We start from the raw sequence: 16,909 nt of genomic DNA, 5'->3' as shown, positions 1-16,909 counted from the left end.
TTTAGGCATGATCCCTTTGATTCTGGAAATGTTTTTGAGATGGTAAAATGCTGATGCTGTAATTGTTTTAATGTGGCTGTTAAAATCCAAGTCTGAGTCCATGATTACCCCTAGAGATGGAACCCTGGGTGACGCCACATGTCAAGGCCATTTGGTCTGACTGTAGCGAATATATATATATGTATTGAACACGAATGAGTTTATTATGTCTGGTTTATGAATTATGAATATCATAAACCATCTTTATAATTTGGGGCACCAGATCCTTTGATGGCAGATCAACCAGTCAATTAATGAGTAATACAGGATATTAGTCTACAATCGAGAGTTCCCTGATTCAGTGACGTATTTACTGTGTGAAATCAATCAATGATGGCAGTCACAGATGCCTTTTTAAGATTTATTAAGCTATTTACATGGTAGATACATGCCATTTCATATGGGGGAAACAGAGAGACAACTGATCAGAGAAACTTCCTGATGAATTAATGAATAAACCATAACAGCACCGCAGGTTGTTTGCAGTGGTGGGAAAGAAATCTTAATCTTAATTAATCTATGTTCTGCGTTTGAGTCTGAGGTCTAAACAGCAGTTTTGGAGAAAGCTCTAAGTAACTATGGAGACCAACTGAGATTAGTGTGAGACAACCAGCACAGCCATGGTTTACTTGCTTGACCTCAGATTTACTGAGGCTTGGTCCATTCCGCTGTGGGCTGGTCCGAATGCAGTCTGTCGGTTTCCAGGAGAGACGTTGGCGTTCCCCGAAGTCCTCGGCTGCAGGCCTGTGGTCCGCTCATCGCCTTTCCTCGCTCTCAGTCTGGCCGCTGCAGGGTTGTGCCAGGGAGTTTGGTAGATGTAAGATAGTCAGGTGGAGGTGAGCTGTTTGCTACAGGACAGCTACACATGGGGGAGGATGTCTTTGGGTCTCTCCTCCGTGTGGGCAGTAAAAGCCGTCTTTACCTCATTGTGGGTTCTGTAGGTTCTCTCTTTCTGAGGGTCTTTCTCCTCAGAGCAAGAGGGTCTTGAGGAGTCTTCAAACCTGGAAATCTCTCTCTGCAAATCTAGGTGTGTCTGTTTGTACTGTTTTTGTGTCTTGCCGCGCTGGGCGGGTAATCAGCCCCTGTGAATTTAAAGACTAATCTTTTCTTTAAGTGTTTCTTTAAGTTTTTAAGAATGTTTTTATAATGGGAACAATAATTTCTTTTTCCACCAAGCAAAGTTCAAACACATGGCAAACTCCATAAAACTTAACATAGGTATATGGATTAACTACAAGCATGAGAGACAGATAAATAGCACAGCTTCTATATCACACCGTAGTCTGACTGCGATGCTCTGTATAAGTCTGATCACATATGTTACATATTTAGTAATCAGAAATATAACAAGAACAACTTATAAGTCTTTGTATATGTTTCAGGTCTTTTCTGGATGGGAGTAGTTGTAAGGTATTTATGGCTGGGTGTGAGCAGGGGAGTCTGTTTGTTAAGAGGAGTTTTATTAGTAAGAGCTGGTGGTCTGCTTTTTGTCAAATGGAGTCCTCACAGTGCAATATTTGGTGGAGAGGGCTGTACCTTAGTAGGTCACTAAAAGTTTTAGAGCCATAAATTCCCGAAGGGTAAAACTGGAATGTGAATGTAAACATATTCCTGCCTTAGGTCCGCTTCATGAGACACAGTTACCAATTTCAACAAAGTACTTCATGTCTTCAAGATAGGACTTAAATCATTTAAGGTCAGTACCAGAGTTGCCTATCCAGCCCTCTAACCTTTGTAACAGGATCACATGGTCCACTGTGTCAAAAGCAGCACTCAGATCCAGCAGTACTAAGACAGAGACTTTGCCAGCGTCGATGTTCAGATGAATGTCATTTGTCACTTTGATAAGTGCAGTCTCAGTGCTGTGATGCAGCCTAAAACCTGACTGAAAATTATCAAAGGATTTGACTGGATTTTCAGTTTATCAAGTTTCTCCAATAGTTTAAAGAAGTCCTGTTTTAAAACCCTTTTCGTCTGTCTCTTTGCATAGTTTCATGGCTCCTGCTTTTTAGAAAATTACTACTTTCTTGTACTTGTTTTTCAGTCAGAGCAGACATTTCTTTGATCATTAAAATTTAGGTCAGTCAGTGGTAGAAACCTGTTTCTGAGCTGTATGTTTGGTGATGGTACATCACATCGTTTCTGGGGTGTCGGCATTTTTCTTTCTAATTCTGTGACGCTTTGGTGTGGCACCAAATTTAGCCAGGTGGCTTCATTCTGATCAATTCCCACTTTTGAAAGTTTTGGGAAAGACGCTGTATCGTCCAGGTCCAGAGTAGCATTTTGGTCACCATAGCATTTTTTTTGTTGATAGTAGGTTTTGCTTTCTTACCTCTGGATCTGAACAGGAGTGTGTCCTGAAGTCCTTTTTCAGATTCCAGAGTGAAAATATTTGTTTGTAACACACTGATTTCCTGAAGATATATGTGGCAGTTTTGGCACAATAAATGTCTTGTGTTTTCTTTCCCAGACATGTTGAAAAATAAATGATCCATGGCTGTAGTCACTCAATAGGCCAGATCAAGTCCAGTTAAAAAAGTGAAAATAATGTTAAAAAATGTAATATAAAAACATTGGGTATAAATGAAAAGCAATAAAAGCAAAATAAAGCTGGCAGAAGCAAGATGCATTTAACTTATTAATGTACTCTGTTTTGAAATGTGTTCAGTATGTACAGATGTCATACACCACCTCAAGCCTATTCAGGATAATGTAACACACTCAACAATCTGGTTTCAGTGCGAGCGCTTCACCCACACATCATACACACATCATACTATACCCAGAAGCCTGACTTTGAAACACCAGGTCTCTAAGTAAACTCTGCTCTATATTGGAACTTAATTTTGTAGGCAAGGAACATGAGCCAAAAACTGTGCTAACTGCCTTCAGCTGTATTCAGAAGCTCACTATATTTGATTAAATTCTTCTTTGTGAATAGTGACAACTATTTGAAGCTTGGATGGTTTTAATGGTAGGACTGATATGATTGATGACTGAACACAACGTATTCATTATTTACAACCATGTGTCCCTTTATGCATCTGGACACAGTTTCATTGTTTATTGATTGAGGTGTGGTGAATACTTCTGTGGTTTGTTGGTGTTATGATAATAATACACTGGCAATTAATTTAGCTAACTGACATGAGTAAAATTGTCTGCAAGAGAAAAACAAAAAGATGCCGCAGAAATGCAATCAATATTGACAAAATTGACCTGTAAAGCAGAAATACAGTGTGTACAATGTTGATATCTTTGTAATATTGCTCATTAAATCAACCCTGCTTATGTTTCAAAGCTGTAAAGACAGAAAAGCAGCATTTTTATTTCTCTCTGGACTGATTTGCATATAGATGCTTCAGAAAATAGATTTGTACCTACAGCAACTTTATAAGTGTGGGTTTCTTTTTCATACACATACAAATTGTAACTGCATGCACACTATGCGTGTATACAGTAAATAAACAGGTGTACCTAGTTTACACTGGGTTTTTGGAGTTTCTTAATCGTGTAATGTTATGAGCAAATATTATGCTATGGTATTAGAAACCTTAATAAATATTGTTCTGGTTTTGAAAAAAAAAAGGATATTGGAGAAGTGTAATGGAAAGCTAGTTGGTGTGGTGTGTAAACATTTTATTCAGTGGCTTCAACTAGTTCTTGGTCAGGGACATTGCCGCTATCTCTCTTGGTTCCATGGCAACCTCACTGCAGCCTTAACTTTGTATGGTGCTCATCCAGCTGTTTCCCCATTCCCATTGTTTATGCTAAGGTAAGCTAACCAGCTGCTGGCTGCAGGTTCATATTTACCATACTTTTGTAAGAGTAGTGTTTTTTGCTATGATTCCAGATATATTTCTGATTAAAATGCCAGTACAGAAATGATGCAAATCAATGTACATTTCCTTTCTGTTGCGATTGAGGGTTAGGTATAACCCACCATAGCTTAATGCTACCAGATCAGCTTTTCTGCTGCCGAGTGGGCTGTCCAGGCCAGCAGCAATGCTTATTTAATAGTACCAGGTTAAGCGTATGAGGTTAGTTTCTCTTTCCTTTTTCTTTAGTTGCTCTAAGGTAGGCTTAGGGCCTACTGCACTGGTTTGGGTGTGTGTGTACAGGCAAAGAGGGGGGGTGGTTCTGGGATGCTGCAACACTCTGTTGAGCCTTCCCAGTGTTGTGGGCCCAACTCAATGAAACACCATTATTAAGTGGGTGCCCTTCTTATGACCCCGTAGAGCTCTCTGCACTCTCACACCTACACTGAGGCCCTATTTTGAAGTAACATTAATGAAAGTGATAGCATTAGCAGGTTAGTGAAGAGAGGGCGGAAAGCAACTTAGCATATATTTTGCGACCAGGTTTAGGATGAACATGTCCTGGGGCCTTGACGATTTATGATGGCGTGGCCCACTTTGGGGCCACATGACAGGGCAATATAGAAGGGGAGCTTTCATATTAAAGCTCATTCATTACTTGGCACATTCCATTGTGTATTTTGGTAACTGTAATATAATGAAGACATGTTACAAGTTTTATACAGGCCAAAATTGAGCTCAGTGGTCTATTAGCTCTGTGGTTCTGTATTTGCTTCTTGTCTTAGTTTCTATGACAGTTAGCAGCATAACTTTGGGTTTTTGACTGCACATTGGGGAAAACCAATCAATATGTCAGCATGAGCTTTAGAATAGCAGCATAGATATTTTGTCACATTTTATAATGCAAATAATGAACTGTTTGAGTAAATAATCATCAGTGTTTTTGACAATGATTTTTTTTGTCATATTGTCTTCTCTTGTTACTTGTCTGCTTTGAAAAAATCACTTGTATGGGAGTGTGTTCTTGTAATGTATTGTCTTTGCTGTTCATGTTATTTTGAGCACAAAACAACCTCACAGCCTCAGCACTGAAAATTATGCTCCTGTACTACATCTTCACTGCCTCACTGACTGTGCTTTCCCTATATAAGTGTCATAGATCGATACTTACACCCACACTGGCCATATCACTGTACTTTTTCAGACATCAAGCAGATAGCTAGCTGTTGAGGTTACATCCCATTCAACTAGGTCTTGGGCTTGCAGCCAATGTTGTACTGCTTATCGATTCATTGGAGAAAAGCAAGCATGCAGTTCATAACATATTGTGACAATTCCTACATTGTTGAATAATTTAAAAAAAAAACATAGTAGGTAGAGCCCGTTAGGGTTTTTTTCCATTTATTTATACAGGTAGGTGGACTGAGCATTCATGCTCATTTACAGATAAATATCACTAGAAAAAGGGGGAAAAAAGGAATGACCATAAATAAACTAAGAAGCAGAAAAATAAAGCAACAGCACATAAAAGAAATAAAATAAAATATAAACAGATGTGTTTTTACTTTAAGAGACTGATTAGAGATTACATTATTCCATGCTGTAATAACAGCAATTATTGTCTTTCCTAAGTCACTTGTTTGAGATACCTAAAGCTACAGAAGCTGTACAGTGTTGAAAAACCAACTAAAGATTCTTAGCGTCATCCAGTGGATTCCTGCTTGCCTTAGTTCTGTTTAGTTTTGTTTTAGTTTGGACTTTGTTTCCAGGTTGGTGCCTGTGTTTAGCATTTACTCTGTGTTACCCTGGACTTCTTAAGTTTTTATTTTTATTTTTTAAGTTTTAATAAAATAGTACAAAGACTTACCCCACATTTTACCTACCTGTTTGCACCTTTGAGCCCAGCTTTGCTCAAAAGGATGGCTTTCAATCCAGGGCTTATTTTATAGCATTTTTAAGAATCTGCCTCTAAAATTCATCCAGGCAACTCAGATATGTCTTGTAGGATATGGAACGGTGTAATAAATTCCATTTGTGGTGCATTCCTGATGCTATATTGAATTTCCTGCAGTCAGCTGTGGTAAGGCGATGCATTCAGATAGTTTTGTCAGTCAACATAAAGAAACACAAAAACAGAAACACTGACACACTCCAAATTGATTGCAACAGATTGTGATGAGAGCAGCACATTAAAATGATTAAAATGATATGTGTATTTTATGTCACCTTATTTTATGTCTTCCTTGATGGTCCTTTTATGTACTGTAAGAATACATCAAAAGTAATGACAGAAAATATAATCTTCCCCATTGTGACGGTACATTTGACTGCAGTACAATAAAATCCTTTTATAGTGTCATGGGTTTCAGAGTGAACAGTGCTCATCTGTCTGTCTTTTCTCTTTTGTCTCTTCAGTTCCTCCAACCATTGTGAAACTGAAGGAGCCAGAACGTCGCCATGACACATGCATAGAGTTCACTGTTCGAGGTTCTCCCCACCCAACCTTGCGATGGTTCTACAAAGAGAAAGTGCGTTTGATTCATACATCAGCGTACATGATTTTTGGATTTAAATGCAAATCAAAAACAGTACATTAATTCTCAAGGCAGAAATGTATTTCAAAAATATTTGTAATTCTAATAAACAATAATACAGTGAGTTAGGTGGTTACTGCTAACACCGTAGGTGTAAGATAAATGTAGTGTAGTAAAGATTATAATAATCTCCAAACTGCTGTAAATGAGATATGTAAAGTCAGGTATGGTGGCCTGAAATATGTCAAATAGTTTGTGAACCACATAATGTGATATGTATTCATACCTTGAAGTATGACCAATCTCATCATGTTTGGAAGGTTGTATTGGTAGATGGCATTAGTTATTAGCATTGCTTAAGGTTTCACATCATGATGTCCCTGTTGATTTGTTGTTTTTCTGTTATTCCCCACACAGGAAATTTCCCACACTGAGTATGTACGTCCTGATATGGATATTTACCAAGACTACGTAGAGGGCTGCCTAACCTTTAAAAACCCAACACACCACAACAATGGTAACTACACTTTAGAAGCCTCCAACTACTTGGGTGTAGCCACCAACACTGTGTACGGACACTTCCTCGACAAGCCCTTCGATGGTAAGTTTGGACATTTAGGGGCATGCTGGGGTCAACCATGGTAGGAGACTGTGTTTGACCTGTACGTAATTGACTGTTAAACATGAACTCACCCTATTTGGCAGACAACACACAAAAATTACCCAGTCCATGGCCACTGTGCAAAACATAGTCAGAATGCAAAGAAGAACCTGGTACCAAAATATAATGGAATTTTAAGTTTGTAGTTTGTTCCACCTTCAAGACCTGGAAAGCTCATAAAGAAAGAAGACAAATGGACAGAGTAGAGAAATCCTTGATGAAAATCTACTTCAGTCTGCAAAAGTTCTGATAGACTATGAATTTTCTCACAGCACACTGACCCTGAACATGGTGTAAAAGCACCTTATCCTAACCATTCTGAAAGGTTAGGATGCAACCTCCCTCCTACTGTAGTTAGAAGGGAGGTTACATCAGCTGGGATTGGCTCCAGCCCCACCACAACCCTGGGTGCACTAGTATAAGAGGTAGATAATGGATAGATAGGAGAAATTACAAGGCCTCATCTCCCTTGTATGATGAATGTAAATGCAGCCACTAGTTTTTTTGTTTTTTTTTTAAGATACCTTGTCATGGAACAAAGTGCTTGTCTGTTAGAATGTCAAGTGATGTGAACATGTTGTTACATCTCAAATGAGTACAGCGGTACCCTAACTGAGAGAAAACACTGAGAAATTTGAAAATAATACCTTTGCAGTAATGAAAACCACAGTTATCTTAGTTTCTGCATAGTTATCTTAAAAATCCGGGCTGTTTCTGCAGTCTGAAGAAGTCCAGCAGGGCTAATCCTATTTTGAATCATTTACTGTATATTAGGCAACAAATCCACAATCAGTTCTTGAAGTTAAAGTGTTAGAAGTAGGAAACATTGTAGGTGTAAGGATCTGAGTGACTTTGACAAAGGCCAAATTGTAATGGTTTGATGACTGGGTAAAGCATCTCCAAAACAGCAAGTGTTGTGGGGTGTGTCTGCAGTGGTCAGTACCTACCATAAGTTGTCTACAGAAGGACAACTGGTGAACTGGCGACAGTGTGATGGATATCATGCATATGTGTGGGTAGAAATGGCTAGCCTGTCTGATCAGATCCCACAGAAGAGGTACAGTAACACAAATTGCTGAGAAATGCAGTGCTGGCTGTGATAGACATGTGAGAACACAGTGTATGGTGCTATGTAGCTGCAGACAATTCAGCGTCCCCACTCTGACCCCTGTCCAACACCAAAAGTGCCTTCTGTGGGCACATGAGCAACAGACCTGGACCACAGATTTCAGGCTGCTTATGCCCATTTCTCAGGCTTTGTTGTTGGCTGACACTCTGTCACAGCACTATGTTCCCACGGGGATCAGCTTCCTCGTGTGAACTCACCCTCCTATCTGCACCCCTTTGGCTGTCTGTTAAGTTATGTGCTGAAACAAAGCTTATATTTAGTCTAAGTGTAAATAAGATGTGCAGAATAAATAAGGGTTATTCTTAGATGAAGCAATATTCTTGTTAAGTGCTATTTCTGGTGATTCTTTTCATTACTAACACCCATGCTTGGTTTCTAATCTTACACTTGCTCTTCAACTTTAATCTTAAGCTTCTGGCATTTGTGTTTTCATCTCATGTTACCCCTTTCTGTAAAATGTATTGTATGTACTCCACTTTAACTTATCTGTTCAACATGTCTTGATCTGTCTTTTCTTTTTCACAGGTCCAGAAACAGATTATGATTATGGTAAGTGCTTTTTATGGGACTGTCATTATAGTATTATTCCCATGATTGCCAGTTAGCTCTTTATCATGACATTGTCTACATATGTTAAAGGCCCAGCCATTCACAGGATTAGCTTTTATAGTCATAAAATAGCACATTGTAGAACATGAGAGAACACTAGTGACCTGAGTAATATTTGACTCTTGCAGAATGCATGATTCTTTTCTCTCCTCTATCCACTCACCCCAACTGGTCGAGGCAGATGGTCGCCCAAGCTGAGCCTGGTTCTGCTGGAGGTTTTTTCTTCCGTTAAAGGGAGATTTTCCTCTCCACTTTAGCCTTGTGCTTGCTCATAAGGGATTTGTTGGGGTTTTTTTTTTGTTTTTCAATGGCGTCTCCACTGTCTCCATTTTAGTGTCCAAAAATTGTAATTGTATAAATATTGTATGCTGGGAATACATAAAAATAAAATAAACGTGAAAGTAATTCATGATTCAGATGCCTGAAAAAACTATAATCCATGAATCAAATTCAAGGATGTGAAAACAACGCCTCAGGCGTGACCTGAAGGGCATATAGACACTGTAAGTATTTGAATGTAAAATTTTGTTGACTGTGTTAAAGACATGCTTGATGATTTTAGAGCCTCTACTGTGCAGTCTTGTTATACAGTATATGACTGCAGATATTGTAAGACATAGGAAGGTTCCTTTGTCTCCACAGCCTATGAATGTAATATAGAGGAAATAAAACATTAATAAATCTAATAATGAGGTGGTGGAAAAAAAAACATTGACTGAATTACTGTAGTGTCTGAGAGTCTCAATCAAAACTTAACTGTATCGTATTTTTTATGAGTAGAATCAATTCCTGAGCTGCTGTATTGAATTATATGAGATTTTTTTCTATATTTAGCCAATGAATTATCAATTATATCAGTGCTTGATAACAAAATTATCCTAGCAATTGAGGGATTTTTTTTACATAACATTTGATTAATAAGATATGAGTAAAGATGTTTACAGGTTCAGTTTTCTGGACCTGGTAGTAGCTGTAGGGGGAAGGCAGACAATGTTTACAACCTTCAAATAATTAATTTCCGTTGGCAAGTCGACATCATATAAAACTGTAAATGTTTTTTAATAACACATGAAATGAAATTGTAGTTGTAATTTTTTTTTAAACCTTTCTGTCTCTCCTTGTTTTTTTTCTACCAGTAACCCCAACTGCAGAGACTCACAAACCTGAGGAAGATACTTTTGGGGTGAGTGACTGAAATATTAAATGTTTTGAGTGTTTGCATGAGATTCTGGTTTGAGTTTCTTTAATTTTCTTTGATCACCCAGGAACAGAAAAAAACTCTAGCCCTCCAGCTATTGGTGATGAACATTGTATTAAACAGACTGCATTTTAGCCAATTACAACCAGAGATCCACAGGGGATCCAGGTCAACCGACACTGGTGACTGTGGCCTGTTAATATCCTTGCTCTGCTAAATCAGTGTTGTTTCTTTCATTAAGGTGTTTGTCACATAATTACCATTAGCAAACACAGAAACCATGTAACAGTTCTGATTTGCCTCATTATAGGTCTCCATAGCAGTAGGCCTGGCAGGGTTTGCCTGTGTGATGCTGGTGGTCCTCTTCCTTCTCATTAACAAGTATGGACGACACTCCAAGTTTGGCTTGAAAGGTAAGGAACCAGAATATCTCTCAATCTGTTTGATCTGTCTTTCTGAAGATTTTTAGCATGTCTTTAATCAGACTAATGTGGTGTGACTTTCGTCTTAAATAACTGCGAGGTAAGTACCTGTGGGTGAAAAGGCTGAAACTCTCAGCTATGCCAATACCTTTCTCTGTTACCTTATGTGAGTGTGTGAATGGACAGGAGTAATATCTGAAGGAAAAGAAAGCACAATAAGACAGCTATAGGTACATTGATCAAAAAAGATGAAGGAAATGAGTAAGGGTAAAAAGGTTTCACCTTAACAAGGTGAGGTCAGTAGAGTTAATACCACTGGTAGGAAGAATGAGTAAGATGAATATTGGAGGTCTGCTTGTGTTGGAGGTACGCTTTGGCTGTTCTTGCCATCTCTAATCTTTTCGTATGGAAGAGGGGAAAGAACTGTTTTAAGGATTCTAGCTGACAGTGGTGTCAGTGGTGCTTGGATCTCATGACCTGGTCGGATGAGGTACCTGTTGTCTTTATGGAGAGCTACAACTTGGTTTTAATGATCATCACAACATGTAGCATTACAAACACGAATATGTTCACCAAAGTGATTTGCACAGTACATAAACCAAATAAAAATACAAGTAAGAAAAATCTCAAACAATCACACAGATAAAACATATAATGTTGCCTAACTCTAGAAATAATGTCAAAACTAACTTAAAAAGTCATAATGTGGATCTAAAAGTTGATAATTGAGTAATGGAATAAATTTCTGGGGGCAGCAATGGTAAATGCCTGATCACCCCAGCAAGTACACATCATTCTGAGGGCCTAAAAACAGCACTGGCAGGTGGCCCGGCACACTGTTGGACTTTTGAATAGATACAAGATCTGGGGCAAGAACGTTTAACACTTTAAAAACAAACGATATAACTTTAAAATCTTCAAATGGGCAGCCAGTTCACAATGAGCTGGTTAAGTCTTTACGACTGAATTGATTGATTTGAAAAATTTAAGGCAGCTACATTCCTCTACATTAAACCTCTACATTCTTAAGTGCTGGTTTAAGGAAAGGGTTTAGAGGGTCAAGGTTTAAACCAGAGCTGTGGAGGACTCCTGAGTTACTACCGTGTTTCATCTCTCCCCACCCCGATGTTGGCACAGTTGTTTAACATTACTTGACATGGATAAATTAATTTTTTATTGCATTTCTGGTTGTTGTTATGCCTAGCCTACGTTCTTCATAGGCTAATTTAGACTATAATTAGAAATGCAACCTATACACCAGAGCGATTTATATATGTTTTTTTTTTTCTCTTCAATGAGGCTGTTTTTGCTAAAAGCGACTTATACTCCACTGTGACTTATAGCTCGGAAAATATGGTGAAAATAATGCTCTCAGTTTTGCTATTTGCTATTTAATCTCATGAAGACAATCTAAAAGGGTTGAAACATGGGTACCATCTTGGTAGCACAAAGGTAGGTAAAATCGGCAACTGCAGGGATTTAGTGAACTGAAGGAGAAACTTGAGAATTTATAAGGACTACTCATGCTAATTTATAGATCAGTGCACACTGAAGAGGTACTTAACTGGCCCCCATAACACCACTCTCAATGTTTTGCTTTATGAATTACTAATGTCATAAACACTTTTTCATACCTTGGTGCGCTAGTTCCCTTGATGGCAGATTGTCCAGTCAGTTAAGAGAGAAGGAAAGTTGAACAGAGATTATGGATGAATTAATCATCTTGGAAATGCTGATATAGACAGTAGGTGATTTTGCAGTGATGGAAAAAATATGTTTGAAATCAATTTTGTGTTTGGATTTAAGTCTGAGGTATAAACGACAGTTTGGCGGAGTAAGATTACTGCCCTTTTAACTAGCGTCACCAACTGAGATAAGTTTGAGACAATCAGCACAGCGACAAGTACTTATCTGTCTGCTAAGATTGGTTGCCATTTCTAAAGCTTTGGGACTGCAGGGAACCACATAGAGAGTCATTATCTACAAATGGTGACATGGAACATGGAACAGTGGAGAACTTTCCCAGGAGTGGCCAGCCGACCAAAATTACCCCAAGAGCACAGCGACAACTCATCCAAGAAGTCACAAAAGACCCCAACAACAACATCCAAAGAACTGCAGGCCTCACTTGCCTCAGTTAAGGTCCCTGTTCATGACTCCACCATAAGAAAGAGACTGGGCAAAAATGGTCTGCATGGCAGAGTTCCAAGATGAAAACCGCTACTGAGCAAAAAGAACATAAAGACTTGTCTCAGTTTTGCCAGAAAACAGCTTGATGATCCCCAAGACCTTTGGGAAAATACTCTGTGGACTGACGAGACAAAAGTTGAACTTTTTGGAAGGCGTGTGTCCCATTACGTCTGAGACATCAGGCAAAAGGTCCTGACGTGTGGATGGAATCCCCTGGCGCACTGAGTGGTGGGGCCTCCTGCCTTTTATCTTCCGCTGATTGCAGCTGATTACTGATTGCGAACACCGAGGTGCCGATCAGCTGGTCGTCACTTGAGGGGCGAAAACAAAAACACACAACACAAACAAACTAACAGCACACGGGCCGTAACAAGGGAAAATCTCATCCAGCTCCCTTGATTTATTAGTCTCAGATTGTAAAAATATAGCTGAATGCAATTATTTAATATTAATCCTGCCTTTTGTTTGCATACATAGACATGCAAATAGAATTTCATCTGCATCACTGCTTGTGCTGGCTACTGCACCCACAGTCAGTTACAGAGACAGCCTTTGTGGTTTGCTGTACTGCGTAAACAAGCTATAGCATATGGTCTATATGGTTACCTTCTCCCCAGCAGTCACCTCTAGTGGCCATTTGTGACTCTTCTCTGCCTGGAACAACTTTAGCAAGACATTGCTAACAAGCAACAAATCTTAGTGGTTTTAAGCAGTGGTAGATCGATGGTCATATAAACTTCTTTCACAGTCACTTCTAACATTATAGAAGGCATTGATGACAGTATCATCCTTCCATACAAAACACCAAAGTCAGTAAACACTAACATATGTGTTGATTTGGAAGTTAGGGAACAAGACAACCATCAGATAAAATAAGATAAACTTTAACTACTCTAGATGCACCCAATTAATTGTGCTAACTTGCTCAAAGAGAAATCTCCCGTCTTCACAGTAACCATCACATTTTTCTTTGTTAGATTTAATTTTTCTTGCTGGAAATACTGAACTCGGCGGTTTAAAAAATATCTTTTACTATTAAACACCCCTTCTATGTTATCATACAGATGCCTTGTGTATGGTTCAAGTTTTTATGTGTAAAACCCATTCTTCAAAACAATAGCAGTGAAAGGTTTCCCTGCTTTTTACCAGGCACTGTTGCTGTCATTGGCTCATAGTAAAATAGTAGAATTCAGTACTTCAAACAAGTGAGCAAAGTGAAAACCCAGTATAACCAGTAAAATGCCAAAAGGGGATTATAGCTACTAGTGATATTTTCTAACTTTATTATGGTTTGACTGATAAAATTAGCTGTATGCAGATAAAAGCTGTGCCACCATTGCATTTAACAGGCTGTGGGCGATTTCTAGAACCATAGTCACTTTCGGCACAACGCCCATTAAAAGATTTCTGGTCTTAGGTGGAATAAAATCACTTAATATTTGATTGACATATACATGTATATAGAGAAAGAGGGACTAAAATTACAAGGCCCTCTTTGCCCTCATGCCCATTTCTCATTACATTTTCAAGTAAATAATCAAAATCATAACCAACACTGCATGTGTACATATATATATATATATATATATATATATATATAGTTTTTACAATTTTTTGCTCTGAGAAGAAAAAATCATATGCAATTGTCACAGGCTTAAACTTTGGTGACCTGCATGCAGATGTATCCTCTTTTAAAAAAGAAAAACAGAAAGCAGTTGTAAGCTGTGTTTACTTGGCAGGCTGTTCTGTCTTTATCCATCCATTATCTATACCCGCTTATTCCTTAACCAGGGTCACGGGGGACTGCTGTAGCCTGTCCCAGCTCTCTTTCAGGTGGAAGGCGGGGGTACACCCTAGACAGGTCACCAGTCCATCACAGGGCCACATATAGACACAAAGACAAACAACCACACACACTCACACTCACTCCTATGGGCAATTTAGAGTCACCAATCGACCTGACATGCATGTTTTTGGACTGTGGGAGGAAACCAGAGTACCTGGAGAAAACCCACACGAGCACAGGGAGAACATGCAAACTCCACACAGACATTAGCACTTCTTGCTGTGAGGCAACAATGCTAACAACTCAGCCCCCATGCTGCCATGTACAGGCCATAATAAACTAATGAATGCATAGGCATTTTTCTCTTGACTTCATGAGGACAATCAGCCAACCCTCTTTCCTAAAATGTTCCTCTGCAACTAAATTGCAAATGTAGGTTTGTAAGGAATGGATTTAATTGTCTGATTATATTCCTTTTTGAATAATTGACATTCTACCTTGTAAAGCTCTCTAGGGAGGCTTTGGTGGAGGTGAACAGTGCTGCGCTGTCATTCACCTAAATTTGATCCCACTAGAAGCTGCACTGTGATTGAGATGAAAATTCCTTTTTATTTATGCTGTGAGATGCTGCACATAACGTTTTAAGGCTATAGTCAGAAAACTGACTTTTGTGCTGGAGAATCAGATATTTTGGCAAAAAAAATATGTTGGCTGGAAACATCTTACATCGTATCATTGTATTGACAGTTGTAGTTTGTACATGTATGGGCTACACAGCAAAACCACCAGTGTTACTAAACTCTGATTGTATATGGACAGTGGAAACATATAAACACTTTTTAGTGTTAAATTAACAGTTTTATTAACACTGGCAATTTTGCTGTGTAGGGATGTAATTTTTTAGAAACTGTGTCAGTAGTATAGCGTAGTCCCAGACAGAAACAAAACAAGGCTGGAGTTCAAATGTAAATGCAGTCTTCAAAGGTGTTTACCTCAGGGGTCCAGATTGCGCTGCCTCCAGAGCACGTTGTTCACCTTTACTCCCACTCTGCAGAGGGTGTATGGATGACCTCTGACACAATTTACCACATTGCCCTCCCCCTTCTTGGTTCAAGGTGGTCACCTTGTGAGAGAGCCATGGCAGCAACCCAGGCACCAACTTGACTTTTGTCCGTGCTGCAACCTTCCCATATGGCAGTGACAGCTTCTCTCGACAGTTGCTCCATGCACTTAGTGACATATTTGCTGATGTCAAGTAGACACATGGAAACAAAATCATTTTACAGGTTGGTACCGTATGTCAAATCTGAAATCAGACAGTTCTCCCACCTGTCTAAAGCCCACTGCATTCAATTTGGCTGCAGTCCTGACATATGCCAAGAGCTTATTGTCTGTGAGGATGGCAACACGCGGGGCATAGAACAGGCAATCACTGAATTTCTCACAGACAGACGATTTCAGTGCAAGGAATTGCAATTTATCTGATTGTAGCCATTAATTCCTCTCAGCTAGAGCAAGTGTCCTCACGTCTTGCCAAATTATCCTTTGTCTTTCTGGTTCTGGTAAAGGACTGCTCCAAGCTTTTTACCAGATGCATCCCTGTGGAGCATGAATGACAGTCTGGATTGGTGAAATCAGGAGGGTTTGCCAGCATATCTGTTAATTACTTCTTCTTCTTCTTCTTATTATTATTTCGACAACACAAACCCTCTTGGTGTCTCACTATCCATGCTACAGGGGTCCTAGATGGTAACTGTGCACCCTTTCCCTTTCTGTCCCCCCATGTCTGCCTATAGAGACTGTTCCTCTGGATGAACCTTTTGTTTCAGAAGCTTGTAGATGGGTTTTTGCCAGTCTGGAGAAAGCTCAGAAAGACAACAATTTTCCACACATCTCCAACAGTGGCGTGTGTTTCATCCCTCAGGGCATGCACTGCTGTAGCAAGCCAATGCAGAATAATTTTTCTCCCTAATTTTATAGTTTTACAATCCAAGACTGATAACTAAGACAGATCAAGAACAGTACCAGTGACCTGCTGTGCTTAAAGTGAGCGAAGCAATTTGCATCACATAGGAGGAGGTGAGTTTGGCATGATGGTTCCTGAACTCCATTTGATCATGGACAAACATCCATCTGGGCAAAAAGACAGACTTTGTAAGCATGACAGGGAACAGCTCCGGTCTAGAGAGAGACGGGCACACCAGTGTTTCACAACCAGCAATACTTTTTAACACATTCATAAAGCAAACCTTTATGAAACTTTATGGAAAATGACTACTACTCTGATCATCTCTAGTGGTGTAATTTATTTACAGTAAAATCATAGTACTTAAATCAATTACCAAAACATAAATTTGGACTTCACAAAATAACATAAAATGCTACGTTAGCTCAACAAATGTGACAATCCATTGGTGGGTGTCACACAGTGTAAGAATAGTGAACAATTGCATTATGTTTTTCCATTATTTTCATATCATAATAATCTTTAGTTTCAATAGCACTTTTCTAAACAGAATTATA

General features: G+C 39.0%; 1 protein-coding gene across 1 annotated transcript in view; it reads left to right on the top strand.

Annotated features, from left to right (window-relative positions):
- Positions 1 to 16,909, top strand: part of LOC113132990 (NT-3 growth factor receptor-like) — a 168,795-nt gene that overhangs the window by 96,497 nt on the left and 55,389 nt on the right. Inside the window, exons 8-12 of the mRNA XM_026311483.1 lie at positions 6,273 to 6,385; positions 6,809 to 6,992; positions 8,707 to 8,730; positions 9,927 to 9,973; positions 10,299 to 10,401. Of these exons, the coding sequence (XP_026167268.1) occupies positions 6,273 to 6,385; positions 6,809 to 6,992; positions 8,707 to 8,730; positions 9,927 to 9,973; positions 10,299 to 10,401 (471 nt within the window). The remainder of the gene's footprint in view (positions 1 to 6,272; positions 6,386 to 6,808; positions 6,993 to 8,706; positions 8,731 to 9,926; positions 9,974 to 10,298; positions 10,402 to 16,909) is intronic.

Source organism: Mastacembelus armatus, chromosome 6, assembly GCF_900324485.2.
Source record: "Mastacembelus armatus chromosome 6, fMasArm1.2, whole genome shotgun sequence".
NCBI classification, from domain to species: domain Eukaryota; kingdom Metazoa; phylum Chordata; class Actinopteri; order Synbranchiformes; family Mastacembelidae; genus Mastacembelus; species Mastacembelus armatus.
The sequence above is the reverse complement of the archived record's forward strand: the minus strand, read 5'-3'. Positions and strand labels throughout refer to the sequence as shown.